This window comes from Pantherophis guttatus, chromosome 2 (genome assembly GCF_059756535.1).
Source record: "Pantherophis guttatus breed Tessera chromosome 2, ASM5975653v1, whole genome shotgun sequence".
In the NCBI taxonomy this organism is placed as follows: domain Eukaryota; kingdom Metazoa; phylum Chordata; class Lepidosauria; order Squamata; family Colubridae; genus Pantherophis; species Pantherophis guttatus.
This window is the reverse complement of record NC_142064.1, coordinates 114,204,096-114,232,086: the sequence shown is the minus strand read 5'-3', so window position 1 is coordinate 114,232,086 and position 27,991 is coordinate 114,204,096. Positions and strand designations below refer to the sequence as shown.

General features: G+C 40.2%; 2 protein-coding genes and 1 long non-coding RNA gene across 5 annotated transcripts in view; 2 read left to right on the top strand and 1 right to left on the bottom strand.

Annotated features, from left to right (window-relative positions):
- The first annotated feature begins 22 nt into the window (after positions 1–22).
- Positions 23–21,031, top strand: LOC117675614 (retinol dehydrogenase 8-like). 2 transcript variants are annotated; one of them, XM_060683490.2, is made up of 7 exons: positions 23–276; positions 9,780–9,882; positions 9,976–10,137; positions 13,303–13,482; positions 14,798–14,891; positions 17,795–17,978; positions 19,606–21,031. In XM_060683490.2, exons 2-7 carry the CDS (start codon positions 9,783–9,785, stop codon positions 19,819–19,821), a joined length of 936 nt encoding a protein of 311 aa, XP_060539473.2. In that variant the 5' UTR covers positions 23–276; positions 9,780–9,782; the 3' UTR covers positions 19,822–21,031. The 2 variants fall into 2 exon arrangements, with proteins under 2 accessions (XP_060539473.2, XP_060539474.2); XM_060683491.2 differs by lacking the exon at positions 13,303–13,482 and having other exon boundaries at positions 37–276.
- LOC132709534 (uncharacterized) lies at positions 20,622–27,751 on the bottom strand. The gene is made up of 2 exons (XR_009620565.2): positions 27,513–27,751; positions 20,622–25,781 (listed from the first exon to the last, which is right to left on the bottom strand). It is a non-coding gene; the product is annotated as an uncharacterized LOC132709534 (long non-coding RNA).
- The window catches only part of TRIP10 (thyroid hormone receptor interactor 10), a 73,988-nt gene continuing 73,653 nt past the window's right edge, over positions 27,657–27,991 (top strand). Inside the window, exon 1 of one of the 2 annotated variants that reach the window (XM_034434455.3) lies at positions 27,657–27,942. In XM_034434455.3, the coding sequence (XP_034290346.1) occupies positions 27,919–27,942 (24 nt within the window). In that variant the 5' untranslated portion in view covers positions 27,657–27,918. The remainder of the gene's footprint in view (positions 27,943–27,991) is intronic. The other variant, XM_034434454.3, reaches the window with a different exon arrangement.

Sequence of the window (27,991 nt, the reverse complement as noted above, 5' to 3'; positions counted from 1 at the left end):
CCCGCCTTCCCCTTCTTAACGCTGGGAAGGCGGGGCCAAGGGAAGGCAACCCGGGAGCCGAGAGGACTACAACGACCGGCGTCCTTCAGGTTGAGGCGGGTTTGCCCGTCCTTTGCCCGACTTATACCGTGTACGGGATGGAGAGGAAGGCCGATTCCCGGGCAGATAGCGGATAAACGAGAGGCGCAGAAATATTTGGAGGGAGGTGGGACGGTCTTGGATCCCCCCTTTTCTTCACATGCAACAGGATTTCGGGACTGGGCACAATTTCTCGAGGTAGGTGGTTCTGATATTGGAGAACTGGTCACTACTGGAAAACTGCTAGCCAGGGAGGCGCCATCCTACCTTTCTCCCCGCAAGAAACGGACAGGGCTGCGTGAGAACGCGCGCTGTTAGCAAGGAGTTGTTGTCCGGGATAAGGTTTCTCTCCCATGGTAGAAGTCACGCGCTGCCATTTCCTTGCTTCAACTTTTCCGCGAGGGCATCCAATAACCTCTGCATGACGTGGTCGACAATAGCCCTCTGCTAGATTGGCGCTTCGGGGTAGTTGATTGCGTGGCAGGAGACTAAGCTCCTAAATGTTAGCGGCTCTCCTGCAGAAAACTCCCCCCGCCACGCCTTGCATATCATTAAAGAGAACTGTTGGTCTTAAAGTCCGGGAAATGGTCTTAACGGAACCAAGTTTCCATTTTATTACTCTAATCTGATGTATTCCGGTAAAATTGGACTTCAATTCCCATAATCGCCCCAGCCAGCACAATTGATCGAGAATCATGCAAAATACTTTGCATTTGGATAACATTGGATTGAATATTGTTCCATCCGAATTCACAGGAGGACATGAATAAAGAACACAACTCTATACTTTTTCAGCCCCAAATCGTTTTTGGAATAGTCTGTCCCCTTAAACATGGCTCCCCATCATGACAGTGTACATATATAAAGAAACTGGACACTTAAGGCCACTTTAAAAATAAGTTTTTGGTTTACATCCCAAACAAACTTAACCCACCAAATGAAACAACTGAGAAGTGTTTTCTGCAGTGGGCACAAGTCATTTGAAGCAGTTTGGTTACATCTCATTGACTTGAATTACATTCCTGATGCTTGCACAAGTATCCAGATAATTCCACTAATCTCTTTATTTGACAAATTATATCCTGCCTTTCCTAAGAAACACAAGGCGGCATTTACAGCATTCCTCCCATTCTTCTCATAGCATCCTTTTGAGGTAGGCTTAGAGAGAATGACTGGCCCAAAATCCTCTAGTGAGCGTCTGTGTTTTCCTCAAGGTGGATTTATTCACTGTTCTCCTCTTCTGTTTCTACAGCTTTGGGCCCCTTTCTGCCTCTGTCCTCCTTGAAATGCTCTTAACAATTTTTGAACCTAAACTTTTGGTGCTTTCAAGTGCAATGCACATTTGGTGTTGCGTTGAATGCACTGGATTTGGACTAGGAAGACTTTGGTTCTAGCCCTTTCTTAGGCATGGAGTCCAGCAGCCGAATACTGAGAAGTCAAAAACCATTCTGGAAGAAGGTAATGGTAATCCAAATCTATAATCTTGAAATTACATGAAAATTGTCAGGAATCATGTCTGACTTGAAGGCACCAAAAGAGAAATAATAGTTTACTTTTAGAAAATAAAGCAGAGGGCTGATTGTAATCCCTGACCCAATCTTAATCTTCCAAATTCTATTTGTAATACATGAGACCCAACATTTTTATTTTTGCACAAATTATTCTGCAATGTAATACAGGTAGTCTTCAGCCTACAAGCCCAACTTTCCATTGCTAAGCAAGACAGTTGTTAAGTGAGTTTTGTCTCACTGTTATCACTCTTCTTACCACAATTGTTAAGTGAATCACTATGCTTGTTAAATTAGTAACACGGTTGTTAAGTAAATCTGGCTTCACCGTTGACTTTGCTTTTTAGAAGGCTGCAAAAGATGAACACATGACCCCATCATAAATACATGCCAGTTGCCAAATGCCCAATTTTTGACCAGGGGGATGCTGCAATGGTTGTAAGTGTGAAAAACGGTCATAAATCACTTTTTCAGTGCCAATGTAACTTCAAGGGGTCACTAAACAAATGGTTGTAGGTCAAGGACTATCTGTATCTTCCTGCAGCTGTATTTTTGTTTCTTTTCCAATAGGTAATATCCATTCTGAAATTATAGAACATAATGAGATGGTCAGATATTAAATTCTGTACAAGAAATTCCCTAGTAAGACATACCTTCCCCAGTTTGGGTTTCCCCTCAATAGAACTAACTCCACAGGAAGGGGAATTGCTACACTGCAAGGTTATCTTTCTGTGTGCCTCAGTTTTTGTTAAACCAAAGGGCAACAGACTGCTTGGCCATGCTGGATTTCTCAAAGTAAGCCATCTATTTTGGTTACAGTGCAATTTCTCTTGGAGTACAGAAGGCATAGAAATTATCCTAATATTGTACTTATCGATAAGTAATTTCATTCCCTTCAGATTATATACTGAAGTCAGCCTAAAATGATTTCCTGGGAATGAGGATGGTCATAATTCTGCAGCATCTGAAATGATATCTCATTTATAGTCACCTTAATATCTATAGTAATAATGAAACCTTAGTAAGAGAAGAGAACATAGGTTCTCTAGAAACAAGAAAACTGCAAACGTGAATTGAACTTACATAGTTTTTTCAGATTTGTTTTGTTCTGTTCAATAATATATATTTCCTATTTGGATAGAAAGTGCCCTGAAAAGATAAAATGCTATATGTTATGTATTCTATATTACAATACAGAATAACCGACTGTACAATCAGTTCTTTGTTAAATAATTTTGTTAAAGCATGTGGCAGCACTCAGGGGATCTTATCAGTTCAGTCCACAGGAGTCTGATCTGGGTTTTTTGTCTTATTGGGAGCATATAAGCATTTATTATCAATAGGGCACCATAGTTAAATTCTATTAGTACTGGTGTATGTTTTGAGTATAGGGAGGGGCTTTGTATTTAAGCAGGATTAGGCCTGCTTAATACTTAGATGGGAGATCATGAAGGAATTCCAGCCCTGTGAACTAGACTGGAAAATTTTTAAAAATCCCTAATGAAGCAACCTCTTTTATGCTGTTGTCAAGAATATGGATCTGTTTGTGAGATCCCCTGGAGTTGAGCTCAACTCCAAAAAAATGCTTTGTTCAAGGTTATCAAAGTAAAAATATTGTGTTGTTTTTTTAACTTTCCTGGAACAAGTTGTCTTTTTTTTTTAAAAAAAGGTACATATTTAAAAAGGTACATTTTGTATATAAATACTTTTCTATTTTTGTTTTTGCTATGTTTGGGTTCCTGCTGTTTATGATATACTGTACAACATTTTTGGCTTCTCATTGTTATGACTTTTGAGATGGATGAATACATTCACATTAATTGCTTTGTTTCTTAAAAAAGCTTTAAATATTAAGACTTGCTTAAAATATTTAAATCCTCAGTCATGAATCCCCTATTCTTCAACTGTTTTTTTTTAATAAGTAGGATGTAAGAGATGGAAAGAATGTTACTTAAAATGTTAAACTTTTGCAGGTGATACAAAATTTGACAGAAATAAAATGTATTAATAATCTTGGTGGAATTGGGGAATGGGCAGGTTAGTAGAATTCATACCTTTTGGGGCAACTGTCCAGAGAATCAGCTCAAAACAGCTGTCAGGACACAGTCTTGAGAAATAAAGGCTTTCAAGATGGGCCAGATCTGAAACAGACATCACAAAACAAATGTCAATACAATTACTTTTCTCCAACTAAAGAAGTCAATTGGCATCTCAGCGAGTTCTGGCAATTTCACCAACCATTTTTCCAAGGCGGGTCATGCCTGGTTTTTCAATCTTTGTGTACACAATAATCTTGATGGAATAATAATATACCGGCATAATCTTCTATGACTTTTTTGTGTATCCATCAGTCCTAAAAGGAAATGTTGTGGCTTCAATATTAATCTTTAAAATTCTTCATATTAATGTATATATTTGAATCTAAAATGTTTTAGTTTTACATTTTCACCAAGTATGTCCCTTTGTATTGCTTACATTTTCAACATGCATTTGGGCTTCCTTTATGTATTCTGTATGATTTCTCTGGCATTATGTACCAACAATACATCAATTTATAAAAAAATCCTTTAAGATTGTAACCTAATGTAAATTTCAACCTTTTGACCACATATTTTCCCATTGGTCCATCTGTATATTATAACCAAAATTTGTAGCCCATTTTATAATACATTCTTTAACCTGTTCTTCCATTTCAAATTTCAACAAAAGTTTATACATTTTAGCAATTACATGTTCATCATCAGTATACAATTGCACTTCATATTCTCTTACTTTGTTCCATACCATAAGTCTTGTTATCCATTTTAAATCCTTTTGATATAACTCTAAACGGGAAAATCATTGACAATTATATCCTTCTGCCTTTAGTTGTTCTCTTGATTTGATTTTATATTCCTCTTGGTGATTCTCCAATAATTCCTGCTACGTTAACTTTCTGTCTTTGCCTGCTGTTTCACTTCTTGTGCAGAGATCCATAGAGGTGTTTTCAGGCATAGCCTGGTTTTATATCTATTTCTTATTCTCAGCATGGCACATCTAATAAAATGTTATTTATTATCCACATTTAACTTTATCATCCATGCCATCTAAACCTCAGATTGTGCCTTTTCAACTCCAAAACTCTAACTCTTATGGGGTTTTGTGTGTGAAAAAAATGATTTTGTGACTTTCAATGAGAAAAAATAGGTTATAGAAAGAAGGGAAATATGATACAATTTTAGAGAGAAAGAGATTAAAATTGTCTGTATAACTACTGAGAGGAAGATTGGAAGCCACTTCCTCAATTATTTTTTCTTTTTTTTTCTTTTTTCCCCTTTTTTCTATCTCCTTTTTTCTTTCTCCATTTCCTTTTTCTTTTTCACATTCACTGTGTTTTTTTCTTTGAAGAAAAAGGTTTCAAGGTTTTGGTTACCACCTTTAGAGCGCTCCATGGCTTAGGACCTGGGTACTTACGGGACCGCCTTCTGCCACCAGTAGCCTCTCACCAACCAGTACGCTCACATAGAGAGGGGCTCCTCAGGGTGCCGTCGGCCAAACAGTGTCGACTGGCAGCCCCCAGGGGGAGAGCCTTCTCTGTGGGGGCACCTGCCATCTGGAATGAGCTCCCCGCGGAGATACGGAGGATCCCGGATTTACGCACCTTCCGCTGTGCCTTCATGACCTTTTTATTTCAGCAGGCTGGCCTGGCCTAACTTCCCTTTTAAATTGTAAATTTTAAATTTGTTTTAAAACATTAGGGGTGTTTTAATTTGTTTTGGGCCAAATTATTTAATGGGTTTTTATATTGTCTTTTAAATTTTGTAGTTTGTGTGTTTTATCTTTTTGGCTGAGTCCTTCGGGAGTAGGGCGGTATATAAATCCAATAAAATGAAAAAAAATGAAATTAGAATATAGAATCATATGGCTGGAAGGGATATCAGAGGTTTTCTAGTTTTTAATAAATTATTTTTAAAAGGAAAAAAGAAACTGACATCAAATGAAATGCTAGAACTTTATTGATCTAGGCTATAACTTCAGAATCTTAGAAGTCTGGAAATTTTCTTGCCCCCCCCCTTTTTTTTTTTTTTTTTTTTACCATAGTCAAGGTGTGGCAATCTTCTCATATTTTCCAGCTTTCCTGGGCTGAGTTTTACTAAAGATTATTGCATTGTTTCTCTAAACTCATCTCTGTGCTCCTCTGTAACTCTCCCCACTCTCGAGCTGGCTAGAGTAATGCTGGAGGCCAGAGGAGTTGAATGTAGATATTCAGGAGAGTGCAGTGGGGGTATGTGTATTCTAGGATGACTCAACACCACTAGCTCAACACAGCCAACCGGGGCAGCCTTCTTGCCACTGACAAGTCCCTCTCCCAACTCATTGCTGCCATCTCTTTGCACGACATCTCAACACTGGAAATCTGCTGCGGGAATAACTCACTGCGGGCACAGGATGGAGAGCCAGGCAGACAAGCAAGCGGGCTGTCAGAGGGGGGCAGCGAAGGACGGAGAGTGGAATTAGAGGCAGCAGTGCAGAAGCAACGGCATGGGATGGGGTGTCAAAATGGAAAATCCCTGCCACCCTGCAACTTTTTTTATAGCCATATTGCTTAATGTTTGAGGGTGCCTTGCTCTGAAAATAAGGCCAGTTTTGGGAAGTAGTAGGGTGGGATGTCAGCTTTTTTTTTTAAATTAAAAAGTCTTGTTTTGAGTTGCATTCAAATCCTTTCCCCTCAAGCAGATTGCAGAGTTTCCCAGCTTTGGGAGAAATCATTCTGCACATGACCAGAAACACTTCTTTTTATTTTTATATTATTTTTTCCCTTAAACTTTTTATTAGATTACAGAATAAAATAGAAAAGCAAATAGGAAGACACAGTGAGGGGGAGAAGGGGAAATAAAAGTGAGCAGGGGTGGGAGGGGAAAAAAAAGAAAGAAAGACCAGAAACACTTTTGATTGCAGCAATGTTCCTACAGAGCCAAGTGGATGATTTAATTGTTTCTGGTCACGTGCAGAATGCTTTCCTAGTGTTTCTGGTCAGGTACAGTTGCAAGAAAAAGTATGTGAACCCCTTGGGATTACGTGGAGTTTTGCATGAATTGGTCATAAAATGTGCTCTGAACTTCATCTAAGTTACAACAATAGAAAAACACAGTCTGCTTAAAATAATACTACACAAACATTAGATGTTGCCATGGTTTAATTGAACATAACGTAAACATTCACAGTGCAGGGAGGAAAAAGTATGTGAGCCCCTAGCCTAATGACTTCTCCAAGAGCTAATTGGAGCCAGGAGTGAGCCAACCTTGACTCCAATCAGTGTGATGATATTGGATGTGTTGCTGACAGCTGTCCTGCCCTTTAAAAACACACACCTGTTTTGGGTTTACTGGTTTCAAGAAGCACTGTCTGATGTGAACCATGCCTCGCAGAAAAGAGCTCTCAGAAGACCTACGATCAAGAATTGTTGACTTGCATGAAGCTGGAAAGGGTTACAAAAGTATCTTCAAAAGCCTTAATGTTCATGTGTCCACGGTAAGACAGACTGACTACAAATGGAGAAAGTTTAGCACTGTTGCTACTCTCCCTAGGCGTGGTCGTCCTGTAAAAATGACTGCAAGAGCACAGCGCAGAATGCTTCATGAGGTAAAGAAGAATCCTAGAGTGTCAGCTAAAGACCTACAGAAATCTCTGGCACATGCTAACATTTTTGTTGACACATCTACAATAAGGAAAACATTAAACAAAAATGGAGTACATGGGAGGACACCACGGAGGAAGCCATTGCTGTCCAAAAAAAATATTGCAGCACGTTTGAAGTTTGCAAAAGAGCACCTGGATGTTCCACAGCACTACTGGGCAAAATATACTGTGGACAGATGAAACCAAAATTGAGTTGTTTGAGAAGAACACACAACACTATGTGTGGAGAAAAAAAGGCACAGTACACCAACATCAAAACCTCATCCCCACTGTAAAACATGGCGGAGGGAGCATCATGGTTTGGGGCTGCTTTGCTGCCTCAGGGCCTGGACAGATTGTTGTCATTGATGGGAAAATGAATTCCAGAGTTTATCAAGACATTTTGCAGGAAAACATAAGACCATCTGTCCGCCAATTGAAGCTCTGCAGAGGATGGGTGATGCAACAGGACAATGACCCAAAGCATACAAGTAATTCAACAAAAAAATGGCTTCAACAGCACAGAATACGCCTTCTGGAGTGGCCTAGTCAGAGTCCTGACCTCAATCCGATTGAAACGCTGTGGCATGACCTTAAGAGAGCGATTCACACCAGACATCCCAAGAATATTGCTCCACTAAAATAGTTTTGTGAAGAGGAGTGGTCCAAAGTTACTCCAGGTCGTTGTGCAGGTCTGATTTGCAACTACAGGAAACGTTTGGTTGAGGTTATTGCTGCCAAAGGAGGGTCAACCAGTTATTAAGTCCAAAGGTTCACATACTTTTTCCTCCCTGCACTGTGAATGTTTACATGTTATGTTCAATTAAACCATGGCAACATCTAATGTTTGTGTAGTATTATTTTAAGCAGACTGTGTTTTTCTATTGTTGTGACTTAGATGAAGTTCAGAGCACATTTTATGACCAATTCATGCAAAACTCCACATAATCCCAAGGGGTTCACATACTTTTTCTTGCAACTGTACAGAGAGTTTTCCACCCAAAGCCATATGGGTGATTTCATTGTATTTCGGGACATGTGCAGAGTCCATTTGGAGAGTCGCAGCAATGTTTCCCCCCAAAGCCGACACCGATGTTGTGAAAGGAGTAATGCTGAGAAGAGGGTTTCTTTCCAGTTTGGACTCCAAAGTTTTCTGTCCACGCAGCCCCATTTCTCTAGTGCATCAGATCCTGCAGCTAAATGTGGCTGCAAACTTTGCAATCTGCTTGACAGGCAAGGATTTGAATGCAACTCAAAACAAGACTTTTTAGGGTTTTTTTAAAAAAAACCTGACATCCCATCCCATTGCTTCTTCAAAGCTGCCCTTATTTCCAGAATAAAGCACTCTCAAACAATGTTTTTTAAGCAATGTGGCTTAAAAAAAAAAAGTTGCACAGTGGCAGGGGCTTCCCATTTTGACACCCCACCCAATGCCATGTCTCTGTACTGTTGCCTCTAACTCCACTCTCCACCCATTGCTGCCCCCCTCTGACAGCCAGCTTGCTCCCTCGCCCAGCTCTCCAACTAGCACCCTCAACAAATTATCCCTGAAGTAAATTTCCGGTGTTGAGATGTCCTGCAAAGAGATGGCGGCAGCGAGTTGGCAGAGGGGACTTGACGGTGGTGAGAAGGTTGCCCCCTGCTGGCCTTGTCGAGATATCGGTGTCAAGTCATCCCATTCTGGCAGTGGGAGGGATGTTGCCTTTGAGATTTCGGAAGTTGTTTCAGTTTTTATTGTTGTTTTGTGAGCTAGCCAAAGTTATGGTATGCATGATGGGCAGCCATGTAAGTCTTTTAAATAAATGAATAACATTTCCCATCTTACAGGTAAACTCTTGTGCCTGGTCATGGAGGGAAGGACTTTCGAATGTTTGGTTCTGTAGCACAACAGTTATGGACAGTATGGCATTTTATGCTGCAGTTTCTTTTATCTTCCATAATCCTACAAAGATGTATAGATAGTCATGTTACTCCTTAGTGCCAGTGAGACTGTGAGGAGAAATAAGTAGCTGGGGCAACAAACAACCGTCAGGTTTTTTTCCAAATTTCAATCCAGCAACTCCAGCCAGCAAGACAATGAGGGGAGCAACCAGGAGCTGTCTTAGTAACATCCAGAGGTCACAGGCTCCTTTCTTCCCTCCTCAATCAGGGCTAAAGCCCCAAAACGGTTTCATTTTAGCTGGCAAAATTATTCACTTTTAGAAATTCTATAGTTGATAAAAACTACTCTGCACTCATTGTGAACATTAAAAATCATACCTACTCTCTGAATGCTCAAGGAATTTTAGACTAACTCAGTCATCTTTTCATTAGTTTTGTAAAGTAGTTCATTATTATTATTATTATGGCCATTTTTTTAGATGGGAAGAAGGCTGAAAGAGCCTTGAAATTCTTTGCAAAGGTGATGTTTGAAGTAGGGATTTGGGGGATCACAGGGTTTCCACACTTTGTCAGTACAAAGGACTTCCACTCGTATCTCTAGCCTCGGTTCTATTCCTGAGGCTTTTCTCCTATTCTTTTGCTTTCCTCCCATAGGCAATGATGGCTGTGCGAAATGTGCTGGTGACTGGCTGCTCCTCTGGCATTGGGCTGGCCCTGGCCGTGCGCCTGGCAAGAGATGAACTGAAGCGATTTCGAGGTAAGCCCAGAAACTTTGAAGAAAGAAAGGAAGCCCTCCCTAACTTGGCCAGAGTATGCCTTATAATTCCTGGTCTACATTCTTTTTCCTTAGTTTTTGCCACCATGAGAAATTTGGAGAAAAGTGAAGCCCTGAAGAAGCAAGCGGGGCCTGCCCTGGATAAGATGCTTGAAATCAAAGAACTGGATGTGACCAGTGAGGACTCTATCAGGCGCTGCGTGAACAGCATTCCCCAACGCAGGGTGGATGTGCTGGGTAGGAAAACAAGCCCTTTCTCCCAATAAAGCCCCTCTTATACAGGATGAAGAGGATTTGTTTGGACTGTGGCTGCACTAGACCATACAGTCTAATGTTCCTTTTGCACCAACTGGTCTGGTCACTGCCACGGCCAGCAAACTAGAACATAATGTCGGAATTAGACTTTGATCCATTGAGAGCTTTTTACCCCAATTTGATATCCCCTAGGTATCTTTGAACGGTGGTTTCCAGGATTTCCAGCTCCCATAGACACTGGCTGAGGGAGGGCAACAAATTGGGGAAGTTACATCTAAGATGCTTAATGTATTTGCCAACTCCAGTTTAAGCTGTTTGGACATATCCATGAATACTTTGTGATAAAGAAGTTCTAAACATAAAACATATTTGGGCAAGGAGCAGGGCCGGATTTAGATTGAAAGAGGCCCTAGGCTATTCCACTTATGAGGCCCTTTCACCAGTGGTGGGATTCAATTTTTTAACAACAGGTTCTGTGGGCGTGGCTGTTGGAGGTGTGGCTTGGCAATCATGTGACTAGGTGGGCGTGGCTAGCTGGTCACGTGACTGTGGGCGTGGGTAGCTCGTCATGTGACCGGGTGGGCGTGGCTATGTGCATAGACTTTTTTCAGAGGGCTGAAAAATTTCTGACTGGGCCTCGCACTTTTGACCGGTCCTCACATTTATGACCATCCTCACATTTATGCCCGTGCAGCTTTCTTAACAACCATGTCACTCATTTCACAACTGCTTTTCTTCACCATGGTGACAAGATAGGGCAAAAATGTAAAATGTGAGGACAGTCGTAAGTTCGAGGACTGATCAAAAGTGCGAGGACCAGTCAGAAATAACTTTTTCAGCCCTCTGAGTAGTCCATATGCATAAAATGATACAGCAATAGAGAGGGATGAATGAAGGGAAGGGAAATTAGAGTAGGAGAGAGAGGGAGGAAGAGAGGAGGAGAAGGAGAAAGGAAGAGGAAGTAGGGAGGAGAAGAAGAGGGGGAGGAAGAGAAAGTAAGAAGGAAAGAAAAGAGAGGTGGTAGGTTTGAGGAGAAAGATTGCTGTACAATAAAAAAGATGAAAGGGAAGAAAGCCAACCCCAAACAAATATAAAGATATTAAGATAAAGAATGAATTGTTAAACTTTAAAGAATAAAAGAGAACAAATATGAATAAATAACAATAATTAGAAACACACATACAAACATACAATGTATTTTCTTTGAACAGAGTATTTGGCCGGTTCACAAATTTAAACAGTGTTTAGTCATTTCAATTAAATTTACAATTTCTATATTTCCTTTTTGCCATATTTATTCCTCATCTATTTTTGTAAAAAACCAATATTACCCTCATCCTCATCTCTAATCTTAATCAAATTCAATTTTTCCCTTCTATTCTATATTATACCCCTTCCCATTGTCATCTATTTTTATATCCATCCTCACATTGTTTAATTATGTAATATTACAGTTGTTTAATATGAATTCAACATTTTAATATAAATCAATTAGTTATATAACTACCTTTTTTGTATATTAATCAATATGAACGTGAATATTCCAATTATTTCCATGCAATCCAATTTCTTGCAAATCAATTAATTATATTTACCAATAATAATAAACCAAATAATTTCCCCCATATATTCCTCCAAACCACAACTTAACCATTTCTGCTTTCAACACAATATACAATTAATAGTATCTCAATTATTACAATTCCCTAGTTAAATAGAGCTTTTTTTCTTTTGTGTTTTAAAATCTCCTCTTTTTCCCTAAATTTCCTGTTGTTTGCACCTACCTTTTTTGGTGAGGAAAAAGAAATCTGCCTGCCTAATTTTCCAACGTGCAAAGCCAACAGCCTGCTTTACTTTCTCTTTCGTTTTTCAGTATAGCTAGGGGGGAAAAAATCAGCACTCTTTGCAAGCAAGGAGCAGATCCGTGAGCAAAACAGCTGAGAGCAAATCAGCTGGGGGTCGGGAGCCGATCTAAGCAAGGGCTAATTAGCCTATGCTGAAGCTCCGGGGGCCAATAAAATTACAAAAGCAACACCGAACCCTTTGTTAAATTGCTGGCTCCCCCGCCCCTCGCCCACCACTATTTATTGGCAATAAATAGTGGTGCGGAGGGGCGGGGCAAGCCAGCAATTTAACAAAGGGTTCGGCTGCACCACTGGCTCTAGGGCGGCCCTTTGAAGCCCAGCGGCAAGAATTTGAAGTTTTTTTTTCCTCTAGCCATCAGAGGCAGCAATAGATTGGGGGTGGGCGGGGTAAGCGAACAGCCGACGATCTAATAGAGCAGAGAGTGAGGGTGAGTGAAGGCGTGGAAGCTGCTTTCTCCATCCGGAGCCGGTGGGGAACCACGTGGCAGCCCACGTGGATCCCAGGCAGCGGAACTCAGGCTAGGGAAGGGGTGGGCAATTGTGGCTCTTTTACAACCTGTGGCCTTCAACTCCCAGAATTCCTCAGACAGCCAAGCTGTCTCAGGAATTCTGGAAGTTGAAGTCCACAGGTTGTAAAAGAGCCACAATTGCCCACCCCTGGCTACGGTAGGCTGGCGCCACGCGGGTGGGAGGCGAGGGCCAGGCGAGCCAGCAATTTAACAAAGGGCTCGGCCGAACCCCCTAGAACCCCTAGAATCCCACCACTGTGTAGGCCCCTCTTGATCTTGAGGCCCTAGGCTGAAGCCTAGTTAGCCTATAGGAAAATCCGGCCCTGGCAAGGAGCCTAGGCTATCCTTTCTCTGCAAAATGGCGTTTATATGGGAAGTTTTATCATAAATCCAGAACTGAAAGTTCCATCTTCCACCTTCAAAAATGCAGGTTCAGTGAGGATGTGACAAGTTGTGATTTGTAATAGTGGAGTAGCATATGAATCACTTAATAGCAGTGGATGGTGTATATTGCTGAGGAATAGGGGAAGCTCTGTGAGCTGCCATTTGGAAATAATCTTGTCCAGGTGTTTCTCAAAATACAGAGAAAGCCCAACAGATCCTCAAGGTAGGCCAGTGTCATCTTTGCTAACAATTGCTAGGATTTCAAGACAGTGAGTTAGATTGTAACACCGTCTCCTCTTCTCCATTGCTGATTTCGCAAGTTCACAAGGATTTGAAATACTGCTTTCTCCTGTTCCCTCTTGCTAACTTACCACTCCCTTCCCATACAGTGAACAATGCAGGATTTGGCCTGATTGGTCCAGTGGAAAGCCAGAGCATGGCCTCAATCCAACACCTCTTCGACACCAACTTCTTTGGCTTGGTGCGCCTTGTCCAGGAAATTTTCCCTGATATGAAGCAGCGAAAGAGAGGGCATATTGTTGTGATGAGCAGCGTCCTAGGTTTGCAAGGTGAAGCTCCTTTCGGAGGACAAAGGAGAATGTTGTAGAATCCTCTGGACAACCAATCTTGATTATCCCAGAGGATGAGGGTGGGACGGGTTCCAGAGAACGGAAGCACCCTTGGCAATGGATTTCTATGGCAACCACATCACCCACTAAATACAGGCTATTTGTCTGAAACATGTGAAGCTGGCCTATACCAAGTCATACTGTTGGTCCATCTTGTCTTCTCTGACAGGTAGCAGCTCTGCAAGGTTGCAGGCAGTGAGAGTATTTCCAGTCTTGTCAAGATCCTTTTAACATTATGCTCCGTCCTTTCTTTGCTACAGAACAAAGAACTGGAGGCAAGTCATGCAAAGGAACCTAGCAGTACCTTGCAGGGAAAGGGGCTTGCAAAGAAAGGGAAGGGAACCCAAAACACTTCCCTCCCTGGGCAAAATCATTCATGAACCTGAGGAGGATTTTAAAAAGCATTCAAGCTGACCTGTTGTGTATTTCTTTGTCAACATCCCATCAGGGACCTTTACAAGCTTAACTTGGCTGTTCTTCTGGGTACACATAGATAAACTAAACGAGAAACTAAATTAATGGGCTGTGCTTGCACAACACATTAAACAATAAGAAAAGTTAAAACCAACAAACCTCTACAAAGTGTACAAATGTAGCTACTCAGTCTTTAATTGACCTAGTTAAGTAGACTTTGCAGACGCAGCCAGAGTGCAAGATGTTACACTATCAAGTAAAATGAACCCTCTGGATTTCAGTTTTCTAATCAAAACTTGTTAGTAGTCAGGTCTGTGTTCACATGACACCATTCAGGTCATTTAACTCAAACCAGATATTCCAAGTTCTTGTGATATATAAACCACAGACTGATGGCATATGCTGGGTTCACACAATATATTAGACTAACAGGTGGTTTGCTGCATTATGGTTCAATGCCAAATCAAATATAGCCAGAATGGTTCTTGTTTGTGCAAGCAAGAGCCAATGCCACTCCTGAATGTGTGTGAAACTCTACCTTCTTTAATTCAGTCTTACAAAGTAGGTTGACATACTAAACAATAAACCCATGATATTTTTCCATACCTTCTTTCTGGCTCTAGAAAAGCTTCATCTGCTTTAGTATCTATATGTTGGGTTAAAAAGGAGAACATACAATTAAAAGCACAGCAGCAGGGCAGGCCCAAGAAGGGACACGTTTGCTACTCAGTGCAAAGCAGCTTCGGTTTTCTTTTGGGAAATCTTGTTAGCAGTAGTAAAAAAACAAACTACTCATGTCTATGAGTCATCTTTTTTTCTTGCAATATTTAATTCCCTGCAGGTCTCCTCTTCAATGATATCTACTCTGCCTCCAAATTTGCTGTGGAGGGTTTCTGCGAGAGCTTAGCCCTGCAGGCCCTAAAATTTGGGATCAGGTAAATACAGTGGGATTGGAATTAAGACAGATCACGACTGAGGTTCCCCTCATTTCCCTCATTTCTTTTTTTTTTTTAATTTGATTTATATGCCGCCCTTCTCCGGAGACTCAGGGCGGCTTACAATGTGCTCAGCACATTGGGCATTATTAGACTAATACAACTCAGGATAGGGTCAGTAAAAATTAAATGAGCAAGCACAAAGCTCAAGATTGCGTGCCAATCTTGAGACTTATTTTTCCAGAGTTGCTAAAGTTTAGTGCAATTAGAGCTGGGCTGAAAGAATCCATAAAACACTGATGGCAGCCAAATATTCACACTTTTTATCTCTTAGTTGACATCTAGTGGTCCTATGGATTTTTACCAGTCAGATTTCATAGTCCAGCCAAAGCAGCTTTCAGCTCCCAATCACTACACAGCACACATATACACACTCCAGTCCAGATAGGGTAGCTGCCTTACCTTACTGACCTGGATTACAGCACTAGGCTAGGATGAAGAAAATACTTATTCAGATCTCTATTCAGCTCATTTCGCTGGTTGCCCTTGCATCTAAACACCAACTTTCTCAAATGTTAGCCTCTGAGAATTGTGGTAAAGAAGCAGTTCTAAAAATAACTTTTCCCAAATGCGTATATCCCTTCCGTCAAGTTGTGGGAATACTGTTTTTTTGTCTAGCTCTGAAAGACTTTTAAACTCTCAAGCAGTGAGAGAGAGGGAGGGGGGGGAGAGATCTTCTACCCGAGTTTGTTTTAACTAGAGAATGTTGAATCATTAGACTGCTTTTAGAAAAAGTAATAGTAATACATGCTTTTAAATATTGTGTTTTTATTTTTTAGCTGTTTTGCATTTTTTAAAGAGATTAATTATGATAGATGGTTGTTCAAAAACAATAATGAGTTCAGAAAAGGGCAGGCGGTCATTTAATATCAGTGTTATTTTTTCCTTCCTTGTTTAATAAATGTTTAAACTACCCCTTGACCTTACAGATGACAGGCATATAAAATGATATAAATGGAAAATGTATTATTAAAAAAAGCTTGGAAATGAAATATTCCTTTGGATCCATGTCTCCTCATCTTCCGTGAGGTTTGGATCCTAAACACAGAATGGGAAGAACATCTGGAGATGGTTCTTAAGGAAACCTTTTAACTCTCCAAAAATTATTGAAAATAACATTGATTGGTGGAACACAAACAGGGTCAAGGAATTGTCATTTTTATACATTAAAAGGGTACAAATCTCTAATGCAGTTTTGTGGGAGCTGAAGTCCACACATCTTAAAATTGCCAAGTTTGGGGAAACCTGCTACACACACATACACACAAATTTCTTCAAAAGATAATATAAAAAACAAAAGAAATTGAAAAGAAAAAAGTAGAGGAAAGTGCAAGGAATAAAGAAAAAAAATATATCAATATTAGCTGCAGAGCAGGGGTGCCAAACTCATGGTGTCACCTGACGTATCATGACTTTTTCCCACTTTGCTAAACTGGGCATGGGCATGGCCAGTGCGTGACGCATCCAGCCTGCAAGCCGCAAATTTCACACCGCTGGTGTAGAGAGTCACTCAACAGGGAGATGGGTGACATAAATTAAATAAATAAATAAATAAATAAATAAATAAATAAATAAATAAATAAATAAATAAATAAAAATAGTACCTGTAATAAGTCATTTTAATCACTGAAATTTTACCAATAATGACAATTGCAATTTGTCCCATTTTAGTACATCCTTTTTGATAATGTCATACCTTAACATAATTATACATACAGTTCATATTATTAAATATAACCTCCATATATATAATATTTTCAATATTAAAGCCAGTCTTTTCATCAAAGTCTCAATCTTTAAGGTTTTCAAAATAAGATTTGACAACCATTTGTCCTGGGTGGTACAAGGACTCGGCCTTGGACAGGGGGGTTGAACTAGAAAACCTCCAGTGTACCTTCCAGTCCTGTCATTCACTGATAATAATTCTATGTCATATTCTTAACTAATATTTTTATTGTTTATTTACTTAAAAGCCAGCTAATGCATCAAAGTCCTTCAAATTTTAATAAAATCTAAATTTTATTTTAGTAAAGAAGGCAGTAAGTGTCTTGTTTAAATTTTCAATCTCATTATTTCCCATCCTGTCTAATGCCTCTGTTGAATGCTTAAAAAACAAAGGGGGCAAAGGAGAGAAACCCTGCTTTAATTATCACCCTGTTTGTTGGGGATGGTAAACTTTTTTCCATGTACTTGGGCTGCAATCCTTTGGGAGTAGATAGACTGGAGGTCCGTTAGCTGAAAAACAGATGGTCTTTAAACATGCTCAATTGATGCCTAATCCTACCACCTCTGTCTGAAATATGGACCACAAGGGTGCTATTTACTGCATTTGTTGACTTCAGTGGTAGAGAATGTGATGAAAGTTGTTTGAATGTTATTGATATTTTACCATTTCATAGTTTTAATTGTAATTTATTATGCTAGTCACAAATAATAATTAAAAATTGACTGTGCCTCTTTAATTTAAGGTTTTGCTTTGAACATCAGACCCAGATAGACCTCTGCAAGACTATGGGGCTGAAAGAAAGCATGAGATATGCATTATAATTAAATTCTTCTGAATCAAAATAGAGATTTGTAAAATGGTTTCAATTTTTTTCTTCATAGTACAGTTTTTTGAACTGAAGTAGGCTAAGAGCTCTTGCTTAGTAAAGATCAGGCCTTGGGTTCTAAGTCATATAATTATGTAGAACAAATTGGAACCATCTTAAGATGTCTGCTGTGATACTGGTTCTTGAAGATGTTCGAAGATGAGGAAACCTGCTTCTTTGTCAAACAGATTGTTAGATCGCTCATGAGGGCGAGGGGAATCCTGATTATTCACTGTTTCTTTCCTCCTACAGAATTAGTTTAATTGAGCCAGGACCAGTGTTATCAGAGTTTGAAAAGAAGCTTTATGAAGAAGCAGCAAGCAAGGATCTCTCGGGTGTGGATAAAGAGACACTTGATATATTCCACAATTTCTATCTAACCTACTCCAAGGAGGTCTTCACTGCACTGGGGCAGTCTCCAGAAGAGGTGGCTGAGGTAAGATGATGCTTCTCCCTATTTTGGAATAAATGCCTAGTCTCTGCTGCTTACTGAGCCTTTGTTTGGACGGAGTCTTTGTCTTTAACTTGACTGTGGGGAAACCAGTCTCAGCCCAAAGTGATAATGGCAAGGAGCATGAGTGGGCAGGTAATTGACTGATGAGTCTAAGTGTTACACCTAGGTATTGTCCAGGTAACAAGGAATCAGTTATGCAGATGAAAGTAATTTCCATCTCTCTACATGTAGGCAATGAAGACATAATATACACGATCCGTTGACTTATTTGGAGAATTATTATATTGAGACGCAGCTTCCACAATACAGTACATAGGAGAGATAGGCAACTAAAAGTAAGGCTCTTAAAGATGGGTTTCTATTCAGTCCCTTCAATCATAACTCTCTTCTGTTCTTCAATCAGAGATAACAAATAAATGTGTTCCACTCTCTCCTGTACGCACAATGGAAGAGAATCATTTGTTTGGAGCATTATGTTTAAATATTAAATTATGTTTAATAAAACATGCTGCTTATCACACCAGTGGTCCTTAAAAATACTGCCTGGTATTTATTTTGGGGTTGTTTTTTTAAGTGGCATATGCCATTAGTGCAGAGAAAAATATTCCATAAAACGTAATTGTATGTGATCTCTTGGAAATGGGCTTTGCCAGCATTTTATTATTATAGGCCAGTGGCCCCAACCTTTTGGACACCAGGGACCAGTTCTGTGGAGTTTTTTTGGTGGACCAGATGGGACGTGGTTTCTCATACTGCCTGCATCACACAGATGGGGCTATATTTGTTTGTGCGGTCTGGTTTCTGACATACTGCGGACCAGGGCCAGTCCATGGACAGGGGGTTGGTGCCCTTGTTATAGGCAAAAAAAAGAGAAAAGGAGATAATCTACAAAAGTATACTTTTTTTTTTTTTTACTAAAAATGTAGGTCAGGGCTACACTGACTTTGAGAATGATTCAAAGTCTTGTGTCTTGTAGGACTTGTGTGAATAGTTGTATTGACTTTAATGAGTGGATTTCTTAAAACTGCACTTTTTTTTTTGCATGAAAACACAAGAGATGTGGTGTACTTACCTGCATAAAGCCAGAAGACTACTTTTTCTAGATCTGTTCCCTGTGTCTTCAATTCTTAAACAATGCACTCATCATGACTACAATTGAATTTATTCAATGATGGCTTCCCTCCAATAATTTCATAATATTAATTTCGACTGAGACCCCCGTCAGCTTCCAAATATGTAATACAGTCTTGAATGACTACTATGAGAAGCGTAATAATAAGCCCATGTATATGTGAACATGGTATATATGCCAGATATGAAATTCCTTTGGTTAAAAAACAGATGGCCAACTTCTACAGCTGATGGGTTTTACTATCAAATAACCTTATTATTGACCAAGTTAATAGTCTTCTTCAAACTGCAATGTAAAGCTTAAAAAATATCCTGATTGTTTGAAGCTTCATCTTGACTCTAAGATCAGACCTTTAAATGTTTGCTACCTTTCTCCATCCTAATTAACTTATACCCCCCCTCCAAACATACACTTTTCTGTAAAACACAGGTAGTAGTTTGCATTTCTAATTCCATGTCTTGCTCTTTTTTCTGGCAGCATGTGCTGAAAGTGATCACCTCCGAGAACCCTCCATTGCGATATCAAACCAACAGTTTCTACACACCCATCACCACTCTCAAACATGCGGACCCCAGTGGAAACCTGCCTCTCAATACTTTTCATCAGATGATCTTCCAACATGATCGGCTCTTCAAAGCCAGTCTCAGCCTCCTTAAAATGCTCCAGTGGAGGAAGAGGCGAGATATGGATTAGATCGCCCACAAGTATAGAAGATGCTAGCTGCCTCAGAGCCCTTTATTCCCTAATAGGCTTCTGAAAAGAGTCTGTTCATTGGCTATAAGATCATACTTATAGCTTACATGCAGATTTTTTTCTTGTAGTGCAGAATGAGGTGACCCTGGTCTGATTCAGTTTGTTTTGTTTCTTTGTTGCTTCAAAGCAATAAGGAGTTAGAATGAGATAATATTTTTGATCTGGGGGTTGCAAGGAGTGTCATATTTTTGGTGTTCCTTATGTAACATCTTTGAATAATACATTTTTAATAAGCTATGATACCTGAATCAAAAATGTCACCTTGCATTTGCAGTCCAAAGTGGTGTGATCCAAAATAGATCCTGTCGATCTTGTAAAATACGGCATTTTCCAATCTTGGCAACTTCTGGATGAGTGGACTTTGAAGTTCTCATCAAAGGATATCCTGGCTAAGGAATTATGAAAGTTGAACATAGCTACTTTGGGAAATAATGAGCCAGCGCCCCATTCGGTTATATATAATGCCTAACCTTTAAAAATGCACTGGGAGTCTGGTCTTCTACCTAAATGCATTCCCTACTGAACATGTTTTCCAATTCTTGACTATATTAGAACTTCTCTGAAATTAGTTCTGGGAATGAAAGATGTAGTTAAAACAATTCTTAAGGCTAAAGAAAGAGAGCAAGTGCATATTTTAAACTGTTTTCTGTTCCTGAAAAAAATCGACTAGAAGAACCAATTAATGTAAAATAAGAAAGAACAATATAAAAGGACACAAAGAAAAAGAAGATGAGGTAATATGGAAACAAAAATGTCATTTAATGTAGACTATTACTTTTCAGACTTTTATAGGGAAAAAGTCAGCTTACAATAGTTTTTTGTTTCTTTTTCAAATACAACTTGCCAGTTCCCAAATCCTTTTTAATTGAGGCAGAAGTAGGATCAGTTAGCTAATTTGCATTATTGTCCAAAAGTATGTACATGATACAGAAGACATTCTTTTTTATATATAGCAGAACCAAAAGTATTTGCATTACATGGGCATTGACAAGGTTTGAGGCCTGAGGATTTCCTTATGCATCTTTATCCAGAAGCAAGTCTTACTCAGTTTAGTGGACTTCCTTCCTAGTAAGTGTTCATTGGATTGCTTCCTCAGTTTTGCTCTTTTCACATTCAATAATCTGTGAAATAAAAATTTACATATAGGAAATGGCTGCTTTAATATCGATCTTGAATCTAGATGCGTTGTAATCCATTGAACTACTAATGCTACATTTTCCACAAGTGACTTTTCAGCTCAAAACAATTCACTGTCTAAAATACACTGATAGACCAAAATCCATCATAAGTAATAAAATTAGAATACTCTATTATGAGCATTAATTATTAAATAGTTGTTTATATAAAGGACACTATAAGTTTACTATGCAGCAGAGAATGTTCTAGTGTATTAATTTCACACCCTTTTATGCAATCCATACTGAGACATACAATACTTGGCCCAAATCAAGCTTGCAGGAAAAGAGAAAAGGTACAGCTCTCGTAGGAAAATTATCCTTAACAATGACATGCAACAACACTAGACAAAATATGTGATATATCCCTATACCTCAAACAAAACTAAAAGAACTCCAATGACTTACCATGATGTAAGGCTATTTTATCCTGGAGGTGCTGATGTTGGCATAAATAAAACCCAGAATGCCCAACACCAGTAACAGGAAGGAGCCTGGGTGCTATGTGCCAGCACTTCCCCTATTAATTCGCTTCACAAGAGCCTTGTGGTAGCCTTATGTCAAAGGTCATTGTGGTCTTTGAATCCTAAGCTCTATATTTGCTACGTGTCTTGTAACAAAAAAACAAACAAAAAAAAATCCTCACCAAAGTCTCTTGTTATGAGCCTGAAACAGATGTACTTCAACAACACAACTCCTTTATAGATTTTCACGGTGAGTTAAGTGTGACTGCTTACCTCATTGCATTTGTACGTAGCTAAGCTAGTGGTTCTGAAGCAAAACAATATTTGTGTTAATGTTTTGGGATGAGATAAGATGTGCTTTAGAAGGCAACACTTCCTGAGGCACATCCTATCATTTCTTAGACTCTGGTTTTTATGACGACTTTTGATAAATATCAATGCTGTAGCTACATTATTATTATATGTACTCCCTGGGCGGTGCTAAATTGATGACAACGACCAGATGCAGCCGTACTGTTCTCTTGGGCCTCACAGTCACAATAAACAGAAGTGTATAAATCAAGTATCCTTAGTTTTTCAAAACCAGTTAGATCTTTGCTTGATAGGCACACTATCAAATATGTCACCCTATTAATGTCTTTCATTGGAGGTTGCCAATCTGATTTCCATTCTGTGTTGAACCCCCTTTTATAAAGATAGTTGCTCCTGTTGTGCAGCTGCCTAGAAAACGCTTGACCAACTGACTGCATTCATATCTAATGGTAAATTATTTTTTGGTTAACCATAGTTTACAAAGCACAGTGGGTGGTTTTTGCACTTTATTGTTTAACACAAACCCAGCTAAGAAGTCAGCTTGCTGCACTGGAGCAAAAGCTGATCCTGAGACATCCAAGATCAAATGTCCTGTTTAAGCTTCTCTTTCTAAATTTCACTGGATGGTTATTAGAATAAAATTATTTTGTCTCGCATATAATCTAATTATACTCAATTATACGCAGGTAATTCTAATGTAAAACTGTAATTGAGCCCAGAATGATGGTTGTACATTGTGCCGGTCAAGTGAGTAATCACTAACTATGACTTTTTTTGCAGTGGTTGTTAAGTGAATCATCATGGTCGTTAAGCAAATCTGCAATCATTAAGCAAATGCTACAGTCATTAAGTGAACCTGTTGTCTACAATAGGCATTTTTTTTTTGCTAGAAACCAGACATAAATGCCTATTTTCATCAAAAAACAAACTACACTCATAATAGCAGGATGCTGCAAATGGACATGTATGGGGACTAGTTTCTGAGTAGCCAAAATGTAATCATGTTCGGTGGGGGGCAGGGTAACCATTGTTACTGTGAATCTGTGTTGTATCTTTTTTTGGGTTCATTATAACTTCAAACAGTCACTAAGAGGCCTGTCATAAGTTGAGGACTACTTGTAGTAAATCATACTGCAAAAGTGTAACAATCCTTGAAGTTCTTGTTTAGCTTATAACTATAATCCAACTCAGCCTTTCCAACTGGTACCTTTCAGAAATTTTAAGCCTACAACTGTTATCTGGTTGAAAACTCTGGAACTTGTTATCCGAACCACATCTGGAATATTACAACTTAAGGATCTATAGGTGGCAGTATAATCTAATATACTGGTGTGAAGGTGGATAATGTGCATCAATTTAAGAGTCACACAACATTTACCATAGCAGGATTGACAGACTGCTGGGAGTTGTATTAAAACAGCCACTGCTGCCCTGGTGATTTCAGGTAGCTGGAAAACACTAGAGAAGGCCTAGGACTACATGTTGAAGTTAGCAATCATTAATAAATAAACACAAAAAGTGACAGAAAACACAACTGAGCAAAGCAGCCCTAATATATGTGTGTGAAAATTTCATGAATGGTACATTTTGCTTAGAATAGAACTTATAGCCATAGACAAATATATATAAACTTTTTATCATACAGGTAGTCCTCGACCTATGACCACAATTGAGCTGAAAATTTCCATTGCCAAGTAAGACAGTTAAGTGAATTTTGCCCCATTTTACATTTCTTGCCACAGATGTTAGGTGAATCTGGCTTCCCCATTGACTTTACTTATCAGAAGGTCACAAAAGATAAATTACATGACCCTAAGAGGACATGCCAGCTGCCAAATTTTGATCACGTGGCCATGCGGATGCTGCAACAGTTGTGAAAAACAGTCATAAATAACTTTTTCAGTGCTGTTATAACTTCAAACAGTCACTAAATGAACGACTTTAAGTCAAAAACTGCCTATATACTTTTAGGAAGCAAGCCAAAACCTCAACATTGTTTCACTTTAGATCATAAGAACACCATTAAAGGATTCTGTAAGGGCACATAGGTAAAGGTAAAGGTTCCCCTCACATATGTTCTAGTCGTTCCTGACTCTAGGGGGCGGTGCTCATCTCCATTTGCCAAAGAGCCAGCGCTGTCCGAAGACATCACTGTGGTCATGTGGCCAGCATGACTAAACGCCAAAGGCGTATGGAACGCTGTTACCTTCCCACCAAAGGTGGTCCCTATTTTTCTACTTGCATTTTTTACGTGCTTTCGAACTGCTAGGTTGGCAGAAGCTGGGACAGGTAACGGGAGCTCACCCCGTTACGCGGCACTTAGGGATTCAACCGCTGAACTGCCAACCTTTCAATCAACAAGCTCAGCATCTTAGCCACTGAGTCACCATGTCCTTGTGAGGGCACATACAAGCGTAAAGTTTGCCACAGGGTTTTTACATGTAGTCCTCCACTTACAACAGTTCATTTGGTAACCGTTCAGTTGCCATTTTTCACACAACCGTTGCAGCATCCCTATGGTCACATGACCAAAATCCAGACCCTTGGCAATTGACTCATATTTATGACGGTTCAAGTGTCCTGGGGTCATGTGATCACTTTTTGTGACCTGATAAGCAAAGTCAATGGGAAAGCTAGATTCACTTAACAACTGTGTTATTAACAACTGCGGGAAAAGATATAAAATGAGGCAAAACTTACTGTCTCACTTAGCAACAATTAGCAATGTTGGGATCAATTGTGGCTGTAAATTGTGGACTATCTACTTTGCAGGCATTACAGCTTGGAAAATAGCATTTCCTTCTGATATTTATTGGTTCTGCAAAAGGAAACAAAATTTGCTAAAACTAGAAGCACGAAAAACTGGTGTGGTGTTTCCTGCTGTGGAAGGAAGGTCAAGATATATTTTGTTGAGCAAGTTTGTTATGCTAACTGCAAAAAAACCTTGAGAAACTTTATATTTTTTTATTAAGTTTGGTGAAATCGTATATCCATTCCAGGGCATAAGTTTACCTCTAAGGAAAATATATGTCATGTAAACAAGAAATCCAAAAAGCATGCATCAGGAGTGAGAAAATCATAACCTGCCGACTTTCCTGGAATTTTGCAGAAACGAGCAACAAATAGCAGGGAGTTTGGGGGGTTCTAATATCTGGAATGCCACATGCTCCCCTGAATGTTATTCTCACTGGTCAGTTTCATACATTTTATTAAGCCGCTGAATTGTTTGCTTTTTGCCTCTGAAGATCATATCAGTGTGATAAAGTGACCAGCTGGCTTCTGACAATCAAAGTCAATTGGAGGGAAGCTGGATTTGCTTAATGACCACTCATTCACTTAACAACTGCAGTAATTCACTCAATGGGGCCTGGTGGCTCAACAGACTGATAGTATTGTGATTAACACCAGCTGTCTGTGATTACTGTAAGTTCGAATCTCACCAGGCTCAAGGTTGACTCAGCCTTCCATCCTTTCTAAGGTAGGTAAATTGAGAACCCAGTTTGTGGGGGCAATAAGCTGACTGTATAAATATACAAAAGTATGAAGGCTATTGCTTAACGCATTGTAAGCTGCCCTGAGTCTCCAGAGAAGGGCGGCATATAAATCAAATTTAAAAAAAAATCATGGCAAGGAGGACATAAAATTGGGTGTGACTCAACAACCACCTTGCTTAGAAACAGAAATTCTGTTCCCAATTGTGGTCGTAAGTGAAGGGCTACATGTATATGAAGGCCACAATATTCTCCCACTTCTCCACCAATATAGGCAGCGCTCCTTTTTCCAGAACTGCTGCCAACCACTTGAAGTCCACTGTGCTCTATGAAAGCTTAAGCAATGATAAATGTGTGAATCTTTAAAGTTTCACCAGGCATTCCATTTTTACTCCTGCAGTTCTTCCTCTTCCTCCTTTGGAATCCATTGCATCTGCATGGGCTGGTAACCAACAGATCTGAATAAATATTAAGCAAACATTACCCATTTATCTGCAGGATTAGCTTCTGACTAAATTTTAAACTCAGTTTTATTTTTACATTCCAACCTGGAGCAGTGACAATTGCTTGCAGAAAGTATTAGTTCTCTGTTTCCAGAAAAAAATTGGGAATCATTTTTGTTAATTTTTACATGTTTTTACATGGATACTCTAGATTAGACCATAGAATCACAAGGCTCGAAGGGACCAGAATCATTTTACAGAAGAGACAGGTGGCATATACATTTAATAAATAAGTATAAATAAAAGGAGCTTGGAGATCTTATACTCCAACCCCTTGCTCAAGGAAGGAGACGTTATATACCATGCTAGACAAACGATTGTCCAGTCTATTTTTGAAAACTGTAGTGATGAAGCATCCACATCTCCAGGAGGCAAGGTATTCCATTGATTGTTCTGTCAGGAAATTTCTCCTTAGCTCTAGGTTGGATCTCTCTTCTTCACATTGCTTCTTATCCTGTCCTCAGATGCTTTGGCAAATAAGTCAATCCCATATTTTCTCTGACTGATGCTCAAGTTCTGAAAGACAGCTATAATGCTCCTCCTAATCTATTTGATAAACTAGACATCTCTAGCTCTCTCACCATAAAGAAGCACACTCAGCTACTGCAGCTGAATATTTATTAGTCTTTCAAATGACATGGAACTCTTTGTTTTACTATGCCCTATGCACACCCCAAAAAAGTATGTATTGGGTGTGTAGGCAACAGAGGGAGGCCAGTTTGCTCCTAACCAGAGCACTTTTTTGGTTTGATCTGACTCTGGTTGGAAAGGAATAAGAATGAAGTGGGAATGGCTGGAGAGATACTACTATGAAGTAGTGTTCATTGAAAGCCACCTTCTCGACACAGGGCAATCCAAGCAATCAATGCAGCTTTCCTCTACTGCTGCTTTCATCTTCCATAGATATTCACATGCAGCACCAGTAACACTACTGATTTCCTTGAATGTTGTTTAACAAGACTTATCAGCATGCGAGGGTGCTCGTTATTAGCTGCGGAGGACGCTCTTTCCAGCAAAAAAAAAAAAAAAAGTGGGGGTGTGTGATTTATTATTATTATTATTTTGTATCATAAGGCAGAAACGGGACTACAGCTTAACCAAACATCCGGCTTGTGGGATGCAATTGTTGGCAAGCGTCCACAGCCGGAGGGGTGCAACCATGAAGAATGCGGGAACACCAAAACCACGCTTTCCTAGGTGGGTCAGCTAGGCCGGGAGCACGTGGACATCTGGAAGGATTGGCCGGGGCATAAGTGTCGGCCTCGGCTCAGGACTTCTCTTTCCCGGGAAGCGACCAGAAACAAAATCCCAGCTCCTGCTGCTGTAAAACACGTTTTCTATCCGCTTCCACAGCTTGGCGGCGATAAAAAAACCGATCGAGGACACCCGCTACCATTGCATGGGGAATGGACGGCTTGTTTTTCTAAACAACATCTCCCCCCCACCCCGCCCTGAATTCGGGTTATTTCTAAGTAATCGTGTTTGGGACCGGCTTGAACTACCTTGTCGAATTTTTCCTGGGAAGTATTTCTTGAAATCAACCCAAGCGCCACAAACCAGCGTGCATTTTTGGGGTTCTCCGCAGCTCTTGCAAGGAAGATGTTACCAAAGCCAGCAACGAGCCTCCTGGACTTTTGAAGCAGCTGCTGAGTTGGTCCTGCTTGAGGGGCTGCGCTCGATTTTTACCTTAGACTTAGAGGAATCAACGGGGGGCTCGGGCACTGAGCTCCGTCCGGAGAGAAGCAGCGACGCCGGCATCTCAAAGGATGGCGCTCTCGACCTTCGGGATCCTGACGGGCGGGTGAAGGACGGGCTGGGCGGTCTGCGCGCGTCAATAAACTAGGAAGGCGAAAAGAGCCCCGAGGCGAGACAAGCCGTCCTGCCGTAAAAACAAGGCAGCCCGCTTGGGCTGACGACTCCTGACTGCGCCTTTAAGGATCGTCGGGGGCGGAGCAGGGAGTGTCCCAAGCAGGCGCTGAGGTTGTGCGGCCGGAGGAGTAGGACTCTGTGGGGTAACGGCGGCAGCGGCGAGTTGGGCTTCGGGTGGGCCTAACGAGAGGAAGCGAGGGCTCACGACGGGAGCGCAGCCAGCATGGACTGGGGCACGGAGCTCTGGGTAAGCAACCGCGCAGCCCACTCGCCAGGGCGCTCTCCTGGGAAGTTCA